This window comes from Lepisosteus platostomus, chromosome 7 (genome assembly GCF_059453375.1).
Source record: "Lepisosteus platostomus isolate fLepPlt1 chromosome 7, fLepPlt1.hap1, whole genome shotgun sequence".
Lineage (NCBI taxonomy): Eukaryota > Metazoa > Chordata > Actinopteri > Semionotiformes > Lepisosteidae > Lepisosteus > Lepisosteus platostomus.
The window spans coordinates 4,210,092-4,233,525 of NC_142617.1; the positions used below are offsets into that span (position 1 = coordinate 4,210,092).

At 47.6% G+C, this 23,434-nt stretch overlaps 1 protein-coding gene and 1 long non-coding RNA gene across 6 annotated transcripts; one reads left to right on the forward strand and one right to left on the reverse strand.

Moving 5' to 3' along the window:
* The first annotated feature begins 423 nt into the window (after nt 1–423).
* LOC148657917 (uncharacterized) lies at nt 424–5,589 on the forward strand. 4 transcript variants are annotated; one of them, XR_015939996.1, is made up of 4 exons: nt 424–654; nt 1,296–1,446; nt 3,806–3,977; nt 4,384–5,589. It is a non-coding gene; the product is annotated as an uncharacterized LOC148657917 (long non-coding RNA). The 4 variants fall into 4 exon arrangements; XR_015939995.1 differs by lacking the exon at nt 424–654 and having other exon boundaries at nt 1,236–1,446; XR_015939994.1 differs by lacking the exons at nt 424–654; nt 1,296–1,446 and adding an exon at nt 1,480–2,197 and having other exon boundaries at nt 3,706–3,977.
* A 25-nt stretch (nt 5,590–5,614) lies between these two features.
* Nucleotides 5,615–20,383, reverse strand: drd3 (dopamine receptor D3). Of its 2 annotated transcripts, none has more exons than XM_088638581.1 (9): nt 19,441–20,383; nt 18,902–18,968; nt 17,477–17,782; nt 16,221–16,333; nt 13,558–13,694; nt 12,476–12,669; nt 11,614–11,694; nt 9,346–9,679; nt 5,615–8,442 (listed from the first exon to the last, which is right to left on the reverse strand). In XM_088638581.1, exons 3-9 carry the CDS (start codon nt 17,753–17,755, stop codon nt 8,246–8,248), a joined length of 1,335 nt encoding a protein of 444 aa, XP_088494707.1. In that variant the 5' UTR covers nt 17,756–17,782; nt 18,902–18,968; nt 19,441–20,383; the 3' UTR covers nt 5,615–8,245. The 2 variants fall into 2 exon arrangements, with proteins under 2 accessions (XP_088494707.1, XP_088494706.1); XM_088638580.1 differs by having other exon boundaries at nt 17,477–18,627.
* Between the last annotated feature and the right edge of the window lie 3,051 nt (nt 20,384–23,434).

Genomic DNA, 23,434 nt, shown 5'->3' on the forward strand with positions numbered 1-23,434 from the left:
TGTTTCCCTGACTGGTCACACAGACCTTGACTTGGATTCAATTTCCTCCTTTGTGGAAGGCCGCCCGGTGACGAGCTCCAATTTATTTTCTCGTTACGACCTCGCCGACCTCCACAAAGACCCGCGCCAGCCGGTCTGAACGGGGGCGAGGCCGCTGTTGCTTTCTTACCAGTGGATTCGCACCGCTGCCCACGGAAGAGACGGCGCAGGCGGCGTGTCGGATCCAAACCGCTGGGGAGGAGCAGCCGGCGCCGTCCGTGTGAGACAGATCCTGGTGGACGCTGGTGCTGAAATTCTAACGTGTGGCTTAGAGATGCTGGGAGGCCGAAGGATATTTAAACCGTGGCCCATATAATGGTGATTATGCGGAGTTCTGACGGAAATTCGGGAGGGATGAGAGCAGTGAGATTGTGTTCAGATGCCGCAAAGCGCAACTAGTCCCGACGTAATCTCCCAGATTCCCAAACGTCATCATCTCCTCTCCTTCGCTAGCTTTGAATCCCTCCCCCCGCCTTTGCGTGTTTCTTCCACTTTCCGCCCTTTTCACCTTTCCACCGGCCAGGGGGGCGTCGATATTTCGGTGGAAACGGAGCCGTTGCAACTCCCCAAGTGAAATCCCGCAACTGATGAGACGCCACTGATTAGTGCTTCATGGTAGGAGATAACGATGAGCAATCTGGTATTTAGCGATGAACCACAGTGTCACGTTCATCAGCCCTCTCGCGATTATTATTATTATTATATTAAATACCATAGGCGTTCATTTCCGCAGCTACATCGACGGTAACGAAGTTCTGAATCGGTCAGAAAAAAAACAGTTGTAAAACCAACAGACAGCACAAACTTCCATAACTGCAGTACTAGTTATACAACGATTGTAAACATACGGATTAACTACTGCGAGGAATCGGTCCACCTGACCGAACAAGATCGTAACAATGTTGACACCCGATAACTTAGAGGCTACGGATAGCCCTCCTGCACATCAGACAGTCCGATGCAGTAACTGTGAATTCGGGGTTAGTGTTATCTGACCATTGACAAAGTACACCTATTTTTTAGGGCGCAAGTAAGCGAAAGTGTTCACAAATCCTTCCGTTCAAAACTGAGGGGGCGAGACAGTTTGTCCCCCCTTGTGGCGTCCGGTCTGCATGGAGGTCCTGTCCTCTCTGACCTGTGGCCGGAAGGTCACCCCTCAGCCAGGCAGGTTAAGATAAATTCCCACCATCTCCGGCCGCCTTCATTCCCCGTGATGTGTGATATATGCTTGCTGACCGCTTACTGTTCATTTACAGGCGCGACACCATCTGCTGATCCGTACTGGAAGTCCTGGAGCTGCGAAACTGATCATTTCTAAACCCCGAGAGCGCCGGTCTGTGAAAGGACTGTTAAAGAGTTACACAGGAAGTCTTCTTTGGAAACATACGTACGAGGACAAACGACACGGTAATGCTTAAAGTCAGCAGGGGAAACTGCCTGTAAACTTTCCGCAAACTGAAAAACATTTCGGTGTTTTTGCACGAAATCAGTCATTCAAACATGAATGTGCATACGTGTTAAGACGTGAAAGCCGTACACATTTAAAAGAAATGTGTTACCTTTCACCTCTTCTTTTGTTAGAATTACATTTATATGTAGGAAGAAAGCTATTCCGTTACTAAAATATTTCACACAAAGAAAACTCATTGTTACGATCTGAATTTATTTAAAAAAACGTTTAAAAAGGAATTAAACTACTTTTTTTTTGTTATCGCTTTTAAATAACGTATTGGGAGGGCAAGACTGCTACAATGGCTCGAGTCCGTGCTGAATCGTGAATGTCGTGGGAAATAATTACACAAATAAACGGAAAGATAAAAATGGGTCCTATAAATTTCCCAAAAATTGCATTTTAGCATTCAAGGAATACGGGGGGGGGGGGAGGGGTAATTTGAAACACCTTTTCACCCTTGAGAGCCTGGAGCAAATTAGTTGACTAGTTTCTGCGGATTGAGGAACGCAGCGGGATAGTTATTCCCCTAGAGGGGGTGGATCAAAGCACACCGGGTATGATAATCGACAGACGCACGCCCACAGGTGAACTGGGCTGCGAAGGAAGATAAAAAAAGAGAGAGTTGTTTCAGAAGCCCTGTTCAAATCCACTTACTGGAGCTGCATGCGGACGTTGGCGCTCAGAGCATAATCCGATTAACCGGGGGTAAGTGTCTCGGGGAGTCTGCCGCCACCCTTGAGCGCACCACAAAACCTCATTACCCAGCTGAGCTCAAAGGAAACCGGCGTTTGATCACGCCAGCTGGGCTTGCCGAGCACTCGTTGACATTCCGGCCGAGAGGACACGATTGCTCGAGTCCCGTCACATAAGGAGCCGTGTCCCGCTTTTCTGCACGTGTTGCATGGGACGAGACCAATGGCGGGATCTTTGATAGATCTACCGCAGTTTCCCTGAGCCCGAAACACCGACCCCTTCTCGATAGGGATTTAGATTTCGCGATTTCCGTCCTACAGTCTAACCGCGGAGATCGATCAACCTGATCATTGCGGTATCGTTCCCCGTGCCCCTGAGCAGCAGCGTCACGTCGAGGCTATGTTATTAGCCGCAGAGACAGACACGTCCCCCGACCTGTCCTCTTCCCGTACAGGTCTGAAATCTGTAGCGGCGAGAGAGGTCGACAGCCTCCTATGTTTTTCCAGCCCTTGCGCGGGGCTCCGCGTTCCACAGGTCCATTGCTCGGACCACACCTGTACCATCTACCTCATTAGGATTTCTTGTTTATGCATTGCACTCGCCCGCTCCTGCAGCCTTGAAAATCGACGTACTGTTAAGTGCGGATCTGTGTGACAGAATGCATTGAGTCTCCTCACTTGACGAGGTATACTGTATGTGCAACATCTCGTATCCAGGCGATTTATAAAGGGGGCACGCCATTGGAGTTTTAAAACCCGTTATTTCAGCTTGAAAAAAGGAGAACTCACCGTAAAAACACAAAAGCCTGTAAGCCTGTTTTTTTTTTTTTGTTAAGATCGCTTTTCTTTTGGTTGAAAAAGTCTAATGACTGTAATCACCTGTGGACAGACCATTTCACCAGCAATGACCATTTCACCCTTCAATTGCTCTTTGCAATACACGGCCGGCCGTGTGACATTCGTGGGCTCTTGTCTTTGCCCTGCTGCCTGATGCATGCGGGACGGAGCTCAGTGCTGCGGGGGCTGTGAGCCCCCCCCCCCCCCGCGGCCGTGAATCCCAGCCATCAGTCCCGACCGCACAGGCAGCTCGTTTTCCCACCGGTCTCCCGAAGATCGTCAGCTTCGCCACAAACACGGCTCCCCTCCGCCGCCGCACACTGCAGGCTCCACCTGTCGCTCTTTTCCCAAATCCACTCTTGTGTTTGGGGCTCCTGGGTGGCTCGGCTCCTTTGTGGCTGGATAGGACGCCTACGAAGACATCCGTAACCTTCAAGTGAGATTTCCTTTGTATAATCTGGAAATGGTGTCCTAGCAAACCCCATCTGACCAGGTCTGCCCTTCTGCATTTAGGGGTGTGTGCTAGATAGAGCCTATTCTCAGATCAGACGTCCTCATCCAGTGCAGAGTACTCAGCTCCGTCTGACTTGGGTTCTAGGGGTAGTGCTGTTTTTCTCCTCAGCTGAGCAAGTTAAGGACTGCTGCCCTGTCCCCAGCCACAAGCCTTCCTTGCTTTCTTTAAAGCATGGCAGGCTGAGCTCTATGGCCCAGCTGCCGCTGGTTCGAGGCTGAGCCTTGTCACCGACGCTCCCCCGTGGGGTGGGATCTGCTCTTCCTGGAACAGAGACTCCCGGGACCAGCAGCTGTTTGCAGGCTTGCGGTGACATCAGCGAGAGATGGGACACTCCTCCAATCAGGGCTCACTCCCCTGTCAGGCACTGTGGAGCTGGAACTGGATCAAAAAGATGGAGGCTGTACGGATGGTTGGACCTATACGAAGACTCCAGATTGAGAGGGTAAGTCATCATAAGTGAGGGCCAATTCTAAGTGTGAAGAAGAGAAAAATCTACTGTTTCTTCTTATCTGATGGATGAGCGAGAATGCTTTTCAGGTCTGAGATTTTGTCATGTTAAACGCACTTCTCCATTGCAAATGGGCTCTGGGAACAAGATGGTTAAGTAATGGTTTTTAAGAAACAACAACAACAGCAACAACAATTAAAACAAAATGCATGCGGGCACAGACACGAATGGGTTTAGAGTGGTTTGCAACTAAACCACAGTCACAGTTCTCAACTGCAGAAAGAAACCAGCAGTTGACACTGAGTGTCCTGAACATGCGGTGCGCAAAACAAAACACTTTTTAGTTTTCCTTTTGTTTTCTAAAGATGAACGCGATTGATTTTCATTTGTCCTTCTGCAGGTAGAAGCCCAATATCATTCAGGCCTCCCTTAAATATGTTGCTCTGCACCTCTGAAGGCAGGAGACCAGGACGAGCGAACATCAGACATCACCGCCTCTTCCAGCAGCAGGCGGGGGAGAGAGCCGAGAGGAAATTGAAGCCTCAGCAGAAAGCGGCCGTGGGCAGGAACTGTAGGGGAATCGCTCACCAGGCCACGTGAGAGGCAGACAGAGGGTGGAACAGCAGAACGGAGCTCTAAATCTCTTCTCTTGTGCCGTTGCTGTCTGAATTACCTGTACTTTCAAAGAAACAATACGTTAACCCTAGAGTGGGAGTTTTAAATGGGGGGGGGGGTTGGTTTGTGTTTAATGTGTTTCTGTTTTGTGATGGTCTGTGTTCCGTATGTTGAGCGATTTAGTTTATGACGGTAAGAGCCAACGAAAAAACAACATCCTGAAAACAATGGTACTCTATCTGTCAGAGTGGCTGAGCAAATGTTTTTGTTTTGTTTTCCGAAAGCACCAATATTTTTCGCAGCTCCGTGCTGTTTTTTTGCCTTCTGTTATTCTGTCTCAAACCCACAAAGAGAACTGATTCCATCAGCACAGCGATTTTCACCAGATTGAAGGATGTCAGGCAACAGATAGTGACGCAATAGGACCTTCCTTAGAATGCCACAGAAAGCATCTCTGTGCAGTCTGTCTGAGCACCATTTTCTCGGCCATAATCAATTAAAATCAGCAAGATGCATGTTAGCGCCACTTTGACTTCATTGGGCATTTGTTCCTTTTTTACCACTTCTGTTTATTTTGTGAATAAAATACAATAAAGAAAAGAGCGAACGACATTTCGGGATAGGCAGGTACAAGTGTTAATTTTAAATGAAGGGAATTCAATATCATATAGTGCACTTATCTTAGTCTGGAATATTGTGAGACTGTGTTAGAAAAGTATCGCTTCTCTGGAAGAGCAGCCACATAGATACACTTCTGTTTTCAGAAGCGTACTGCACCGACAGGCTGAAGGAACTGAACCTTCTCCGGCTCACTGAGCTTTCCTTCGTGTACAGTGCACAGCGGTGAATTGTAGAAAAGTTGCACAAAAGCAGAGCAGTGCAATTAAAATACATCCTGCAAATCCCAACAAAACCAATTCTACATTTAATTTGTTATAATAGTCGCTTTTAATTTGTGTATTGCATATAATAAAATATTTAATTGAAGAAATATTTAATTAAGTTACTTCATTTCAACCTGCAAATCCTTCTTTATTTGTGCCCTGAAGAAAGAAATCCCAGGTGGAATGGTATATTGAATTCATGTTAAGCATTTCAGATTTTTATTGCAGAGATGTACCTCCAATTTCAAGGATTTACGAGTAATTTAAACTGAAGTGCTGTAAGAAACCAGACAGACGATTGTCTGTTCAAAAATAACTATATACTGTATATAATAGTTTGGCTGGAATTGACCAGGCATTCAGCAGATGTAACAGCAAAGATTGCTTCAACTTGTAGTAAGCAGACAATCTAGTCGTTTTCACCTTTTGCTCACGGTACAGTTTTACATTAGAGTTTTACAAGCGTTACACGGGACCGAAACCTCTCACTTGTCACCACAGAACACAGCTGCAGCCCAGCCTTGCACAAGCTGTGGCAGTGCCATCACTGGTCCACAGAGCCAGCCACAAACAGCCCATCCCCATCACTGTGCTTTATTACCATGTGTGTGATTTTCAGGCACTGGCACTTTCTGTTTAACATGCACAGAAGGATGCTGTGAGCTGTCTTTTTATTTTCTTTGGCAGGGCTCTGGTTGTTTTGCGACTGTGTACCTCACTTAATTTTTACAGGCTATGCAATGATAATTTGCAACTCCCCAAGTCCTCCATTATTCACGGTTTATTTTGCTTGTTATTTTACCTTTTAACTCTCAGGCTACTTAGTTGAGTTTTCTTTTGGCCTTTTCATGCTTTGTTATAACAAGACCATTGCAAAAGTGCTTGGAGATACTGCTGACTATAACAAGCCATTCAAGATGTACTCAGACACATCGATCCAGATGAATGACGGTGCTTTAATCACTGGTTTATTCCATAAAGCTACATTTTATCACCAGTTATATTCCTTTGATATTAGCCATCACCCACATTCGAATAAAAGCCAACAGGTACACACATTGTACTCAGATATCATATAAACTTTGTAATTGTTTAATGTTGCCCTGGATACTGGTGTCTCTTAAGCAAACAAAAATAGAAAGAGCAGAAAAGAACAGAAAGCAAAGTTCCTCATTTAGAAGCAAAAACAAACTCTTTCAAACTTGTCATTACATACTGGAGAGGGATTTGATCAAATCCAAAGAAAACGCATTCATTGCCTCTCTCCCTCTTATATTAAAAGTGTTTTTAATATTACAGTGTTCTCACAGCAAGAGAGAGAAATAAAACGTGAGGAATTCAAATATACCAAGAGCTTAATTCTTAATTCCATTTTTTTTTTATCTACGAAGCTGTTCGTCTTCTGAATGCACAAAACATAATAAATGAACGAGCGCCGCATGCTTAAAATATTGATCAGTTACAGGTCACAGCAGGTCCCTTGTCTTCCATCTGTGTCAGAAGTCTATTTGCTCCTGTGTGACATTACCATTTAACAGACCTTTGGCGCTGTTAACAGGAAACCACAGCTCAGGCTAAGGAGTGAACGATTAACCCCCCCCCCCCCGGCTTAGTTCGAGCTGTGCAGCCCCCTCACCGACATCCACCTTCCGCAAGGAGATCCGGCGCCGCGCTGCTCCCGCCTCCGGCTGCGCTAACCTCCGCGGCCTCGTTAATGATCGCTGAAGCCCGGTGGCAGGTGCCAGGCTGGCTCTTCTGCCAGCTGGGGGAGGGGGCGTGGGCAGGGGAGCCCGTCACACCTCTGGGCACGCTGGCAGTCGTCTCGCACCGCGACTGCCGTCTCCCGTGGCGCTGCCCGGCGCCAGACTCCGACGGCTCGGGTTCAAGCCGGCCAAACGGCTCGCGTCACAAACCCGTGCCAGGTTTAATGGTGCAGCCCGCCACCCTGCTGTGCTTTATGTGCTAGAAAGGTACGGTAAGGTAAAATGCAGAGTTTAAAAGGGGATATAAGAAGAGATACAGATGAGGGGAAGGACATTCTGCCCATCTAGCCCATTTGGTACTTGATCCAAGGATCTCATCCAGCTGTTTCTTGAAAGAATCCAGGGCATCCAGGGCATGACTGAGCATCTTGTTCCACTCTCCCGCCACCCTTGGCATAAAGACTTGAAGTGAGCAGAGCACTGCAGAAGCCTGGCAGCACCAAAGCCAGGAGTTCTCCGCAGTTAAACGTCAAACAGCTTTTCGTTTGTCAGGCGAATGGTTCCAGAGGCCCCCTGCTTTGCAAGGAGATTATGAAAGTGATGCTGCTCACTGCGTAGGTCTTCATGTGGAGCTCGGGAAAGTAAACGACTGGATGGAAGAAGGAGATAGTGCCGTAAAGAGGATTTCCAAAAAAAAAAGACTGGGAGATTCCTTTCTGATCCTTGTTACATGGGTATTTATTTTTAAATCCACTGATGGCAACATATGTAAAGAATATAAAATATATGTAAAGTCATGCAATAACTTGTTATGCCAGGTGATTTACATACATACAAAGTTTCCTTGTTTTCTCTGAAGGCAAAATCTCTTGAGACCTTGTTACCTTCCTCTTCGGTTTTTCAATTCAGTTATTTTTAGCATTTGAGCTTCTCAGGTTACAGCAGAACAGCTGCCACTACCTTCACACAATTTACACATTAGAAAATGATTTGTCTTTGTGTATTTCCATAACGTTAGAACGAGGCCACAAGCATGATGAGAAAGCAGCTTGGTTGCTCGTTAGCATGTAAGGATCTTGATGAAGGCTCGTCTGAACTCAATGTTGAACGTCGTGTATATGACAGGGTTCAGAGCGCTGTTTACATAGCCCAACCAGGTGGTGGCGCTGTAGACTTCAGGAGGCACATAGCAGGACTTGCAGTGAGTGTTCAGGATGTGTGTCACAAAAAAGGGTAGCCAGCAGACAAGAAAGACACCTAAAAAGTTTTAAAAGATAAAATAAACCTCTTTGTCCTTATAGCGCCTGCAGGTCTGAGGTCTCCAGCCCTAGCTGTGGAGAGCCTCATCTGAGGATTAGAGACTTGAAAGTCATCGAGCAGCTAAGCAAGTAATTTGAAATGTATCCCAAGTTGTGTTCCAGATGATTTCTAAATTGTGTAATTTAACGGATTGGCTGTTAAACCGCTTCAGGAGTTTAGAAATGGATGTTTTAATGACGACGTCTAAACCCTTAGGCCTTGAGGCTCTCCGGGACTGGGGCTGGAGTACAGTAAGTGAACTGTCTGGCAAGCTGCCCCTTTCGCAGTAAATCTGTCCCTGTCGACCACATATGGGCTGGTGGTGGAATAAACATCAATACGACATGGATATGAATCAGACTACTTGACAGCAGGTGCTCAGACACAGACATACTTGCCATGAGCTGGTCTGATCTCAGAGCCAAGGCGGACGTTCTTGAATAATGTGAAGGGGTAACTAGTGACGTCACTGTGAAACGGCGGAGGGCAGCGCGCATGAATTAACGGGAGACTCCATTACCACTTGCCCTGGAGCACAGGTCCAGTTAAATGCAAGGACAGCGCTGCTTCTGCTTGTAAGCGAGAAACTGAACCACTGAATTTCCCTGGACTCTAAATGAATGCACCTTCTTTTATTTATTTTTTTGCCCTCACAGCTTTTCTATTACCATCGGTAGTAAAACACTTCATCCGAAAATCCCGCATCGCTCCAGAGAAGCTCGGCGGGCCGACTCCTAAGCGCTCCTGCAGTTTTCCTGGAGGTTTGGCAGAGGGGGGGTGACGATGCGGCCAACACCGACCACTCTCCCCTCCCCTGATCCCGCCCCCCGGCCCGTCGCGGCGCGGGGCCCGCTCACTCACCCAGGACGATGGCCAGCATCTGCGTGGCCTTCCTCTCCCTGAGCTGCATGTTGCGGCGCCTGGGGGCGGGTCTCAGCGTGATCCGCGTCTCGCCATTGGGCAGGTTCTTCACCTCCGAGGCCCTCTTGGGCCCGCCCGCCCCCTCCAGCTCCTCCCCGGCCTCCGGCTCGTTCTCCGTCCTGGCGAAGGAGGCCTGGCTGATGCTGCAGTAGTTGTGCAGGTCTGGTGGCGGCAGGAGCTTGTTCTCCGAGGGGGCGGTCTTCTGCCTCTTCCTCCGCAGGCAGGAGCTCAGCAGCAGGGGGTCGCCGCCGCGGGTGGGCGCCCCGGCGCTCTCCTGGGGAGGGAGGGAAGAAACCGCCTTCAAGCAGGGGCATCGCGATTTGATGTCTTGACGATGTGCAAAGACAACTGGAAGGCTGGAGTGACAAGAGCCAGGGAGGAAAGCAACCCTCTCGGTCCTTGAGAAAGAAACTCAGGAGGAAGCTGTGATCAGCGTTTTTTAAAGCTCTTTACAAGGATAAATGGGGCTGTCTCGGCCTGCTCTTCACAACATTCATTTCAGGGAGCAGAAGACGAGGACATGACAAGAAACGTGCTAGGAGAAGATCATGCACCAATACTGGAAAGGAGATTTAATAAACTGATGGATAAATTTTCCCTTGGGCTACAATGTTGAGGGTTGGTTGACTCTTCCTAGTTCAGGCTGATCTCTTAAAGGTTGGGCAATACTTATTGGAACCTTCTGATGGGATGGATGGCCTGTTCACCCAATAATATTGTCTTATGTCCTTATTGTCTTTAATCCTTAAGGGATATAACATTTATTTTAAGTGTTGCAACGGATTCAAACATCTGTAGGTTTAAGAAGAGATATACTTTCTACTTTCTGGGCACTTGAGACGAGATAACACAAAGCCCTATATAATATACAGAGTTTGTTGTACAGTTTTGGATGTGGGTTTGGATGTATCACAAACTGAATCAGGTTATCAGGTTTGTTAAAAAAATGCTGATAGGAGGTCCTAAAAGTCTGACTTCAGATGCTGGATCAAGACCCAGAGTTTCTGAGGTGAACTGCAAAGTGCCATGAGCCAGTAACAGTAATAATATTGTTGATGTTTGCCCAGATTCCTCTTCATCAATCCGTGGAGATGAAAAACAAAAACTGACTTCTATTACCTGCTGCTCAGAACTGGGTACCTGCTGTCTCTCAGGCCTCCAGTGACACAGATAAATTATTTTGGGCTCTCCAAGCTATATGATACAATTTATGAATAAGAACGGTCTGAAGGAACAAAGAATGTAATTCACCTTCCTTGGAGATTACAGAAGACTGTCCCTGCCGCTGCTAAGACAAGAGACAGCCTGCTGTACTAATTGCAAATCTCATTGAGGACAACTGATGCATATCAGTACACAGACATATTAATCACAACTGTAACTACAGTGGCGCCCCCCCAAAAAAATCTGCAGGCTCTTCCACTGCAAATCATGTTAGAGCTTTGTTTTTGCTGTGCTTTTCATTAGGATTCCAGCAATAACAGCGCTATCCAACAGGAGAGCTTTGGGGCGATCTATCTGGGCTGTCAGTCGGATTCTTACACCTCGGTATGGAGTACCATGTAGCTCAGGGGGTTAAAGTGCATTCCAAGTACGATTCTGCTACCGATTTAGATTCTGAGCCCTCTGGGGCAACATTACAAGACCTATATTTGTTGTGTCTATAGGCCTTTGTGGTTTTCTTGCATCAAGGGTCAGGGTCACAACTTCCCTGGATAAAGACGTTCAAACCCAGTCCATATTCCAGCCACAACAGGGATTATAATGGGTTCTGTAGCATTAATTAAACTGAGAGCACATGACTCCCCCCCCACCCCAGATGGGACCGGGAAGAACCGAACGCAAACAAGACCTGCGCATACATTATGTAGAATTCGGGATGTTATGGTGGTGATAGAAAGTCACCAGAGAGTTAAGATAAACTTGTTACATGAAATCTCTGCTCTGGGAAGCACAACTCAATAACCTCCAATCCCACAATAATAATAGGAGGAATCCAGAGCAGTTATGATTATTGTTATAAAATTTGTTACTTTATGATTGAAATAACTGTTGAATTCCCTTGCATGTAACATCTTTTTTTTTTCACTTGTTTTGCTACTTTCTGAATTCTAAGTAGCTCCAGGAACAGAATTAACAAAGCCATCTTACTGGCAGGCTTTTCTTGCTGCTGCAGGAGTTTGAACGAGCAGAAAAGAGCTCACTCACCACTTTAATTTTTATGGGAGACAGATCCACTTTTTCTCTGGATAAGGACTCCTTTGCTCCCTCTGTGTGCAGACACGTCTCCTTGGACAAAAGGAAATTCACAGTCGCGTGGGGGTGCAGATCGAGGGCAGCGTTAGCAAGGCGGGATGTTTTAATCAGATCGCACTGCCAGGCCTACGGCTATCTTCTTCGTTTCTGCGGTGTTCACTTTTGAACAGCCTCAGACACCAATCCCCCAGTGCGAAACGTTACAGCTATGCTATTATTGAATGTGACAGCTTGTCAAGATAGAAGACACGGGCACAGGAATATATTTTTGTCTGTTAAAAGGAGACAAAGAATGTTCTCCTTTCCTGCATTTAATGGCCTGCTGCAGTCTCTCTCTCTCTTCTGATTGCAAAGTCTCATGCTTTGCTTTAGCTAAACCCTTAGTGCTGTAACACTGTGCACGCACCAGGATGACATCGCCTCAGAGGGTACAGTGGAAGCAACATTGAGGTCAGAGATCACCTCTTAAAGAAACAGACAACTGCAGGCCTGGAGTTTCAAGAGATCATGACTTTAGGTTCTATGATGTATAGGTATTATATACTAAACCTAAAGGTTCGGAATTAATTGAATTCAGAATCTTTTCTATGACTATATGAAGATGTGAATTAATAAAAATAATAGTTCCAAAAAAATTTGCAAAGAACAGTATCTTTTTACACAACCTGGTGAGCCTAAATGTTTTGCCATGCTTATCAAAAACTTGATTGCACTACCCGGCCATCAAATAGCGTTTCACAGACAGAGCAATCAAATTCATATGCTGTCTTTGAAACAGACTCCTTAGAAATGAGCCGGGTGTTAGAAACCTTACCGCGGACTGGGGGTAGCCCTCTGACTTGGTGTTCCCGCTGGCCTTCCTGAAAGCAATACGCTTCCTCCTCTTCCTCAGAAAGATGTAGATCCTGATGTAGACCAGCAGAGTCACCACGAAGGGCAAGTAGAAGGACACCACCGAGGAGTAAATCACAAAATCAGGGTTTGATATAGAACAAATACTTGGATCATCTGCAAAAGAAAATAAATGGTGTCACACGGCAATGTTATACAGGATTAAGATCCTCCTGTTCTTATTCAGGCAAATCATCTTCTCTACCCCACAAGCCAGGACCTGTGTTAACTCACTCACTGAAGTCCTTCCAGCTGTTGTCTGACAAGAGGAGCGCGAATCCGAGCCATCAAAAGTGCAAAATGGGCAATTCTAGTTTCCACCCCCTTCCCATGTTCTCAAGTCTAAGAACAACAGCTTGAGCGAAACATCAGAAAGTGAAGGAGACTAGTGCTGAGTCCAATGTGTCCAGAATATATTGATGACAGACTGTGCCCCCCCCCCCATAAACCACCTCATCGTCAAAAAGATCCCCCTGCAATCACGGCAGCGGAAGAAGACTGGTGATGTCTCAGCAGGGTAGGGTGGAGACTTGCTCACTCTGCACTATTCCGTTGGCACTGCCACATCGCTGCCCAGCGTCCCTGGCCACAATGCCCCTGCACTTGCCAGGAGACAGCGGATGGGCCTGCTGTCCTGCCAGGAAGCTAAAGATAGGCAAAGGCGGGCATTTCACTGGGGCTCCCAGATTCCCTCCGGGCCACGCCCGCTTCGAGGCAGCTCTTGCGTCACCTGGGGGCGGGCTTGCCACAGGACCCCTGTGTGCACAGGCAAAGGGGCCACCCAGCCCCCCCCCCGCTGTGAAGCAGGTGTCTGACAGTAACCGGCACCGGAGGGGCGGTGCCCTTCCAGCTCGCCAAGCCACGCGCTTGACTGAAGCTCCTGCACCAGCGGGTGTGGCAGTCCCAGCAGACATGACGCGCTGCAACACCATGGAAAGCACTGGCCGCTAGAGAAAGACCTTTCACTCATGCCCCCCGTTTCTTCCTTCCTTTCCACTCCCTTACCTGTGGTGTTAAAGCCAAAGAGGAGAGGGCACGAGACAGCAAAGGCGAGAACCCAGACGGCGGCTATCATGACAGACACTCTCCTCCGGGAGCTGTGGGTGGTGTTGTAGAGCACGGGCATCACCACCGCCGTGTACCTGAGGAGACAGCAGCGGTCATGGAGCGCACGCAGCCCAGCCGGCCACCACACAGAGCCCCTGCTCACCGAACGTGCTCGTTAAAACAGCCTTTACAGAGCTCTTATCAACAATTAAATGTGCTTTTTTTATCACGAGAATAGAAAATTCCACCAAGATAAAAAAGACTTCCGGAGGGCTGTCAATAGGCGATCACCTGATCCCACTGGAGCGTCTCCTCATCGTGACGGGAGTTTTAATCCCTCCCTGGCCCAGAGCGAAGCAAAAGAAAATCAGTGAATAGGCTTGAATGTACGACTATCTACAGAGAATGAAGCAACAAGAAAAAGGAAAGCTTTTTTGGCCGAGGCCTCGGGTTCCCGATAAGAAACCCTGAGGTGCACAGCGCTGCTCAAATCCAGAAGCCCATCTCGCCCTCCGTCTGCCTCACAGACCGCACAGGCAGAGAGATGGAGGGCCACTAAGCTGATCTTATTCTCACCAGAGCTCGACGCGCTGCCTTATCTTCCTGTGTGGAGCTACTCCTTGGTGTCGCACAGATAGAGGTCTGATCTGAAGCGTCAGCCCTGTGCTATTGTTTTATTTTATGTTCCATCATGGAAGAAGGAATGATAGCAGATGGCTTGCACTCCTGCCCGTCTCACCACCCCAGCGTCTGAGCACTTCAGATAAGACACCACCCTGAGCAATAAGAGATGTTAAGACACAAAGGACCATCTGAACAGCTTAGAATCACACTACTACTGATTCTGACAGCAAAAGCCTGAGATAATTCACCTAGCGCTGTTGCAGTTAGCACTGACCTGCTATAGCTATCTTTGTCCTGGCCAGTATTTTAATGACTTTAAATACACCTACAGTATATCTGCATAAAAGCAGACTGTCGGTCTGTGATTTGCATACAGGTCAGGGGGATGTATCTAGAGCGCACTCGGTCCAGGATGGGAAGTGGTGCATCCTGCTGACAATTGCTAAAGGCGAGACGTGATGTGGAAATGGTGCACAAGCTCTCAGCCAATGTCAGTGTGGCATGATGCGCGTTTTTTACAGCACAGCATGGCCCGGGCCTTCTGTGATCACTCTCCCACTCCTGTGTGTGTCAGGTGTGTGTCAGGTGTGTGTGTGTGTGTGTGAGTGTGATCACTCCTGTTTAGCTCTTCATACTCCTGTGAGCCCCAGCCTGGCCTGGCCTGTCCTGGCAGACCCAGCTCCTCTCATCAGTGTCCCACCCCAGCCAGGCTGGAGGAGGGCAGGCAGGCAGGCGGAGGGTGAACCTCCACAAGCTCCGACTGAACGTGCTGGTGTGCAGCCAAAGTTGATATATCTCGCCTGCCACTATAATTTAAATAAAAACACCTTTATGTATGAAATTAAGATTTAATGATCTTGTGCGATACAAAATATCAGTGATACCATTGCCTATGCCTCAATTAAGCTTTCTGGCATCACTCATATGTCAGAAATAGCACTCCTAGGAATGCATCCCCACTGAACCTGGGCTTTAATTGGCTCTATTAGCACTGATTACACACTGCACCCCTACCTCTGGAATGCCTATCCCACACCGTTTCTGGATTTCTGTACTCGGAGCCAATGGGAGAAGCCAGCATGAACACCGGGGGCAGACTTTCAAACAGCTCTGCAGCTATGATCCTCAACTGTGGGTAACAAAGGATGTTCCACACCAAAGCCCTACCTCTGTCAGTGCGTTTTCTCGCCTATAGAGAAAACACACCCCTCACTCCTGTTCTCAGGATCTACTCCCAGTGTTAAACAAACAAAAGATCAAAAACCTCAACTTTTCTTGCTCCAGAGGTGATCCTTTCTGCCTCTGTGTAGTAGACTCTGCTGTAATGCCATCCTGATTGGAATCAGTCGAGAAAATAAGCAGTTTAATCACATGCAAGAGCTGGTCTGGAGGAGACTTTCTCGAACTGATTACCAGCAGTGATTTCTCGCACCTCTGAGAGTGCTGTGCAGCATATATAAGCAAGGATTACCAGTCGCTTAGAGCACACGTTCTTACAGCTTAAATTTCTCCAGAGGGAGGGAAGTCTCTCAACTGTTAATAGAGTATTTAATATTTAACTCTTTTCACGTATTACCTAGATAAAGATGTTCACTGGAAAAAACCTTTCATTGTAAGCAATATTCCACTTAAATGCATGATGTCAAAGTGGTGTTTAGATCATGGAAAAGGATGTATTTGACATGCTAGCAAACAAAACAGACCTGCAGTATATATGAATGACACTTCTGCTGAATAATTAGATTTCGTTCAAAGATAATCTGCACTAACCTCCCAAGACCAGCTGTTGAACTTCAAGAGGAAAATGGTCTGTTTTGTTTCCTACGAGGGCGTTCAGTCTGTGAACCAACCAGACAAACTAAAGACGCCTCCTCTTTTTCCAAAATAGCCACATCGCCAAAAGTGTGCTGAAATGAGGTGTCTGCATAAGGCCAAGGGACTTTAGGAAAGTAAATACAGTACCAAAATATTTAGCTTGAATAAAGTGCCACTCTTACCTGTCTATGCTGATTGCACAGAGGTTTAAAATGCTGGCTGTGCACATCATGACATCCAGAGTCACAAAAATATTGCAGTACATTCTACTGAACATCCAGTCGCCTCCTACAACCTGTAAATGGCATTGAAAAATTATTTTCTAAACTGAGTCACAGGCACATGTTAGAGAACCACAGCAGTCTAGAGAAGAGAACCTGTGTACTGGGAATCACAGGTTAGAGCCCAGCAGATGATGATACTAATAATAATCCTTTAATTATATGGGCAAGTCATCCGAGAACAAATTCTCACTCACAATGACGAGCTGGCCAAGAGTCTCAGGCCATTGCTGCGCAGAAGACAACGCGATGAAGGAAAGACAACGGCGATCGACAGAAAGAAAACCAGGTACCAGGCTATAACCGAACAGTGTTAACAAGGGCAAGTGTCAGGCAGGAGAGTTTCAATCACACAAAGCTGGACAGCCTCAGCTCTCTCCCTGCACGCTGGTCCAGTCACCGCCACCGTCACAAGAATGACTTGTAGAAAATTCAACTGCAAATCCCACTTTGGGATCTTTAGTGACCGAGTAGACAGCACCTCTGTTTAACATGCCCTCTGAGAGACAGCACCAGAGTGCATTGACCTGGACATTCTGGTTCAGGGGGAAGAATGACACCCACAGGTCCACCAACACCACTTAGGGCAGAAATGGGACTTTCCCTAGAGGTCTCCCATCCCCGTATTGACCAGGCCCAGCCTTGCTCAGCGTCTGAGAGCTGACCAGATCGGGGGAGAAGGCGGCATTGCTTCTGTGAAGGAAGCCGAGTCTACACTTGATTGATTGAAATGTCTCCGATCAATTGGTTCCACTTTAAACCAATAATTAGTTCTTTTAGGTAACTGAAAATGAAAAATAAAACTTTCTAATATGCTAGCCTTGACACCAAGAGTATGGATTCTGGTAACAGAGGAAATTAATAATTTACCATAATTGGAATTGGGGCATTGAAAACTTTGAAGGCCTGACCTAATTACTGTACATATAACTGAGGGTCTCAATCAGGACAAGTCCCTGAACCTCTTCTCTGTGGCACCTTGCACTGGGACAGCTAATTAATAATCACCAGATTATAATCAGCTAGAATTAATAATCACTCATCCTTTCGCTTCTTTCTGTCATTTTGCTGGAAACTGGGCCGCGGGTGCTGGGACTTTGTGGACACGTCTTGTCCTGAAGCAGAGGGACACGGGGCGGGCGGTGCACTCAACTCACTTCCAGGTAGACCACCCAGGGCATGACCAGGGAGGCCACGAGCAGGTCGGCCACGGCCAGGCTGACCACCAGGTAGTTGGTGGTGGTCTGCAGGCCCCTCTCCCGCAGCACGGCCAGACACACCAGCACGTTCCCGAAGATGATGGCGAGGATGAGCAGGGAGTAGAACATGGCGTAGTAGTTGCGGTAGTGGTCCGGCGGCACTGTAGCGTTGGCCGCCGGGTCCGGGCCGGGATCCGACCCGTTCCGTGACCAGCCCTCTCCACTGAACACGGCCATCGGGGGGGCGCCGACCGCATCAGGGACCTGCCACCCGAGGGACGGGAAAACTGGCTTGACTCCACAGACCCGGCGTCGGCTCTGGGGAGGGTGGGGCGTTCTGGCCGGTCTCCCCCCGGGGTGGTCCCACCCAGCCCGCGGAGCAGCACATCCAGACCGCTGTCCGTCAGGGCTCCGCGCACAGGGGACTGGCCGGCTGAGGGACTCCGACTCCGCAGGTTTCAAGCTCTCACCAGCTGTTACGGGAGGAACCCCTGGGCCTCTGCAGCCCGAGCAGGAAGGGCACACATATCCCTCAGCAGTCCCCCAAATTCCCTGCCCGCTTATCTGGCACGATTAGGTTCATGGACGCTCCTGCTCCAAAAGGTTTGGCTTCTTGGGGGCCAATCTGGCCAGAGAAGGAGATGGAATTCTGTCTCGGGTTCCTGAAGCCACCAGAGCACTGCCTGCCACTGAGATCACCTGTTCTTCTGACTGGAGGTGGGTGAAGGTGTTCCTAATATACTGGCCAGTGCAGGTCCTCAGGGGTTCGACAAAGACTAATAAGTCTGTTTAAACAATCCAGCACACCTGCAATGCTCTGGGCTCTGGGCTTGATGGGTGCAGTCTGCACATATGACCAGCTCAGAGGGGCATCCCAGAGTTCAGGCTGAGGTCGACAAGAGCCGGGAGCTCTTGAGGTCTCAAACGGGGAGCTTCTGCCTCAGAGGATGGCTCATCACAGGCTGCATGGAAACTATTCACAGGACCAGCCTCTCGCTCTCAGCTACGATGAACAGGTGTTCGAAAGCCCCGTTCACATGAGACGTGAAGGCATCACTGATGCGGCAGATGTCATAATGGTTAGCAATCCTAATGTTAGTCATAAACACCTAATGCACACATTAAAGAATTGTTAGCGACACCCTTTTCAGATCTCATTACGATTTTGTCCGCATTTTAATGCACACGTGGTACAGTTTTGAAACGATTTGTGTGCTTCTTCATATACAAAGAACTTGACCAAATAAATGCTCATGAATTATACCACAGTAATACAGTAAAGATAATAATATGGAAACATTGAGAACAATTCGCTTCTTAAATATAAATATTAATCACTGTTTATGTTTCGTTACAGAAAGAGAAGCAGCTTCGGATACTTACTTAAATCTGACAAAGAAGTTTGTAACATCCACCCAGGCATCTCGTGATACTGATTTTGTCATCTAATCTGAAAGCAAAAATGCCCGATTGAAAATGCTCACGTTAATAACGTTGTTAGACGAAACTGGTATACTACAAACCAGGGGGCGATCCATGGCTAACAATTACAATGAAAAGCACAAAATCAGAATAACAGTTCTCTCATAGCGCATGGATAAAAATGGAGCAGGAATAAATCTATTCTGCGGTGTCTCGTTTTGCTTTAAAGCCAACTAGTTGTAACTTTGGGATGCGCAGGACAAGAAGTGCCGTCGGATCCAAGCGAGACCAGGGTCGTGTCAAGCGCTGCCTGCCCGCGTTCCGCAAACCTGGATAACATTATGGTGAATTAAAGTGCTGATATCCCGGCGCACCGTGTTAATCGATTTTCGACGAAAGAGGCATTCGGGACGAATATTTCTGCCAGATGGCCGCTGCCCACAATACAATGCATTACAGAACAGCCACCGGTTTCCATCAGCTTCCATCGGACCACTTACCTGTCGCTAATCCCTGGCGCCCTAGTGGAGCTGGCTTCCCCAGATCTGCCCGAGCCAAAGCGATCAGGCAACTGCCTCGCGTGGCTCCCGGGAGAGGCGAGAGACAGACACAGTTCTGCGCCGTCCAGCGCTGGGGCCGTCCTCCGGACTTTCAAATTCCCTAATCAAGCGAGAGAGCCGGGAGACGCGCCACCAGCGAGCGCCCGTGAGCCCGGAGCTCCCGCAAAGCCGACATGAGGGGAGACCAGAGCTCGGAGCACTGCTTCTCCTGACAGCGAAATATCGACAGACCTCCCAGTAACGTGCAGCCAGTGGCTGGGAGAGGCGGGCGGGGGGTGAGGTGTTGGGTATGACATCTGACAGGGAACGCCAGCCGTCGGCCGTTCGCAAAACGCCAGTTTAAGTTTCCATGGAGAGCTCTGGGGGGTGAGGTAAATCTGAAAATGAAGAGCCGTGTATTCGTTTGTTTATTACGTTTTCAATAGGACCCCAGAGCAGGCACACAGTCCTGGCGATCAACACTGTGAGCGCTGCCCCGATTAGGTAACTGCATTTCGTTTGGGGTTTTGTTTCCCTCAAATGACCACAGGCATTCGCTCATCATCTGCTGGAACTGAACCCTGTTCAGGCTGGTCAGCAGCCCTTTTCCCCTTGTTTTTAGAAATGAGCATGAGCTAAAAGTGAAACAGGCCACCCCCTCCTGCCCCTCCAGTCCGGACTATAAAAACAATCAGGCTTGCGGACAGTACCGTTGTCATAGTAGTCGCGTCTATATTAGGAAACGCAAATGTCAACGTGAAACGTGAAAAATACAAACTCAAAGAGCCGGAGCTGTAATGCTATCATTTCTGCAGAAACGTGGCAGATCTTTTTCTTCTTGGTGGACTGTTCCTGTCAACACATGGAAGGCGAGTTTGTTAATTCAACTAAACTCGAAACAAAACAAAGTAAAACTCTCGCGCGTACGATGCTTCCTGCAAAGCATCTGGCAGGAGGAGGGCTGGGGCTGCATCTCTGCTGCTACGCCCGTGTGCTTCTGTTCTCCCAATGCACATACATGTACCTCTATGTGCCCTTGTAGCGGAGCCAGTTTGGGCACGGTGACGTCATCGCCCTCCCCCACCCGGCTGGCTCCCTGTTGCGCTACCCGAGAGACCCGAGTTCGCGCCCCAGGTGTTGCGGGACGAACCGGCGGGGTGGAGCGGCGAGGGCCCGGGCGACGGTCACACCCTCACCTGTGCTTTGATGTGCAGTGATGTCTCCATGTCCGCTGCTCCTTGTTTGTGCCCAGTCCCTGTGTGCAGTTCTGCTCTCCAGTGTCACTGGCCTTCTCTCTGGGCAACAGAGGACTGCTGTTGTGTGGTCCTCGGGCCATTTTTCACTGGGGAAGAAGTGAAGGAGATTTATTTTACACCTCAAACTGATACCCACTGGCTGTTCTCTGACATCCGACAAGTTGTTTTTTACTAACCTGCAAACGCTTATCTTAATGCCAGCCACATCTCTGCTAATATGATCTAAACTAGAACTTTGCCTTTTGGGCTGAGGCATGCCGTCACTGTCTTCCTTGATAAACACCTGAGTGAAGGTGGAGGCAGGTTATTCTTCTTGTCCTTCAAACGAGGAAGCGAACTCAACTCTGTATCTGTTAAAGGGCTTCTGGACAGCTGAGGCTGATTTGATTAGATAAGCAACCCACAAGCTCAGAAAGTAGGTAACAGTTTGAGAAGGAGACCAGATGGCTCAACAACTTACAATAGTGCGATTTCTGCAGAAATTCCCCAACCGTTATCTGTGAGACTCACATCACCCAGGGCCCTCATTTTGATGCCGCAACATTAAAAAAAAAAAAACTTTAGTCTTCATTGCAAAATTCTTTCATACATCTGTTTTGGCCCTTTTTAAAATCTTGACTTCATCGTGATAACTGGTTGAATTGCATTTTGATCCTGTATGATATTCCTCATTGAACCATTGGAGCTACTGTTTTCGAGACCCTGATTGACTTAGTCAAGGGTAGAAATTTGTTTTGCTCTTCAGACAGAATTTCCAAAGTGTTGCTGCTCTCCCTCTACTGATTCAAATATCCATTTCATTCCATTTTGCGTCTTTCAACTATACCTCAGTTCCGTATTGTCAGGTTTCTTGGAATTATAAGGCTTCATTTCTTTGCCAGAATAAATGCAGTTCCCCTAAGGTCCCCTCACCTACGGTTTCCCTGCTCTTGTTTGATTGCTTGAGAAAAGTAACATCAATTCAGACATTCCGTATAGTAGCTGTTCTCACAAACTGAGTCAGAAAGCAGTAATTAGCCTTGTCTACTTTAGCAGCTGCTGATGTCCTTGATGTTTTTTTCTTTCCCAGTCCATGTGAGGCCAATTAAAAGTTCCCATGATGGCCACTTCTTTATATATACAGCTTTTCATGACTGCAATTATAGCAGACTGTGATATAACTCATATCTGAAATTGGTGATCCGTGCCACAGTCCTAACATTATGTCTCTTTGAATGTTACCTATTGTAATGTCTGGCCCGTACAGGTTCTGAGATTTTTGATTGCTCTAATCTAGGTTAACTTCCTGTGTCAGAATGCCTGTTCTATAGTGCTCCCACCCTTCAGTCACTTCTGCCTCTCTGGGACACTGAGGACTGTTTTGTGGTTTTTCTGGTGCTGGAACTGTAACACTGATCCATGAATGCTGGTATTTTCACCACTAGAAAGTCAGTACCCTGGTGCACAAGTTACGGTTGTAGATTCAGCATTTTGATCCTCAACACTCTGCAATAAGCAGTGAGAATAATGCTAGAACTGTATATCTTTTCAAATACTCAGATTGTTTTTGCCAGTACAGTAAACCCCATGTTTAAATTACTTTGCTTAAACGGACATCGTATTTAACAGACAAAATGCTTGTTGAGATAAGCTCTAGCTCTTCTGTGACCCTGTATTCGATAAAGCAAAGCAGTTAGAATTAGGATGGATGGAATTTACATGAATGAATGTACATATTTTAGCATGCATTCATTTATTTGAAAACAAAACATGTTGACTAAAGACGAGCAGGTGCATTAAAAGTTCATTCTTCGTATTTTTCTAGCAACAGCTCTCCTGTGAAGATGCACTCATTGCGACACTGGGCACAACTAAACAGGTTTATAAAGCAGGTGATATTAAGCTATATAAGCTGACGCTGCTAACACTGCCTGTCGGACCAGAAAAGGCTGAAGCACGAGAAAGAGGAAGTGGTTTGCGTTCAGGCTGGATGACAATGAAGTCTTTTTTTCGGACCACCGAAGAAAGGTGTCATGTGCCCCACATCAGTAAATGAGCCCCCTGACTGATGGGGAGAAAGGAACAACTGTCTGCCCACAGGGTGTTTTCATGTCTGCTTGCTAGCCCTGATCATCAGGAGGTGCCTCGTGTCAGGGAACCGGCAGGTAGTTTTCCGAGGATCCTGTGCGTAGCCGTGAATTCTTCGGGATGCAGAGGCAAACAATCCAAAATCGTAATCCAGAAGCAAGGTCGGCAGGAGAGATCGGTTAACCAGAAAGAGCCGAGACAAACCAAGAAGACAATCCGAAAGGCGAAATCCAAGAGACGAGATCGAAAAGGGAAAAGTTAAGTCCAAAAACCGGGAAATTTAAAGAGACAAAAACGTGCACTAGAGAACTCTGAAGGAGGCTTCTCACTAGTGAGCATGGTTTGGTGCGTGAGGGAACTTTAAATACTGAAGGGAGAGGGACATGGTTGGAGAATTGGTCCGGGAGTGAGAATCTGTGGAATCTGGTGCCTGTGGGACTGTGATGGGTTTAGTTAGGAATGAGATCGTGAAAGAGTGGGTTTGGGAATGTAATGGAGTTGCCGGGGGAGAGTGTGGGACATGATACCTTGTGCTCTCAGCTTCTCTTTCCATATGGAAGGGCTTCGGAGCTCAACCTGGAGAAAAGCACCAGACAGTCAACGCAACTCATCAGACTTTCAAACGTTCATGT

What these genes read in the sequence shown, in the direction of transcription:
- drd3 (XM_088638581.1), bottom strand. Translation starts at nt 17,755, where the DNA reads ATGGCCGTGTTCAGTGGAGAGGGCTGGTCACGGAACGGGTCGGATCCC. An exon ending in CTTTGGCTTTAACACCACAG is followed by an intron (nt 12,670 to 13,557) that starts GTAAGGGAGTGG and finishes TTTCTTTTGCAG; the next exon opens with ATGATCCAAGTATTTGTTCT. An exon ending in AGGGCTACCCCCAGTCCGCG is followed by an intron (nt 11,695 to 12,475) that starts GTAAGGTTTCTA and finishes CTTTTGTCCAAG; the next exon opens with GAGACGTGTCTGCACACAGA.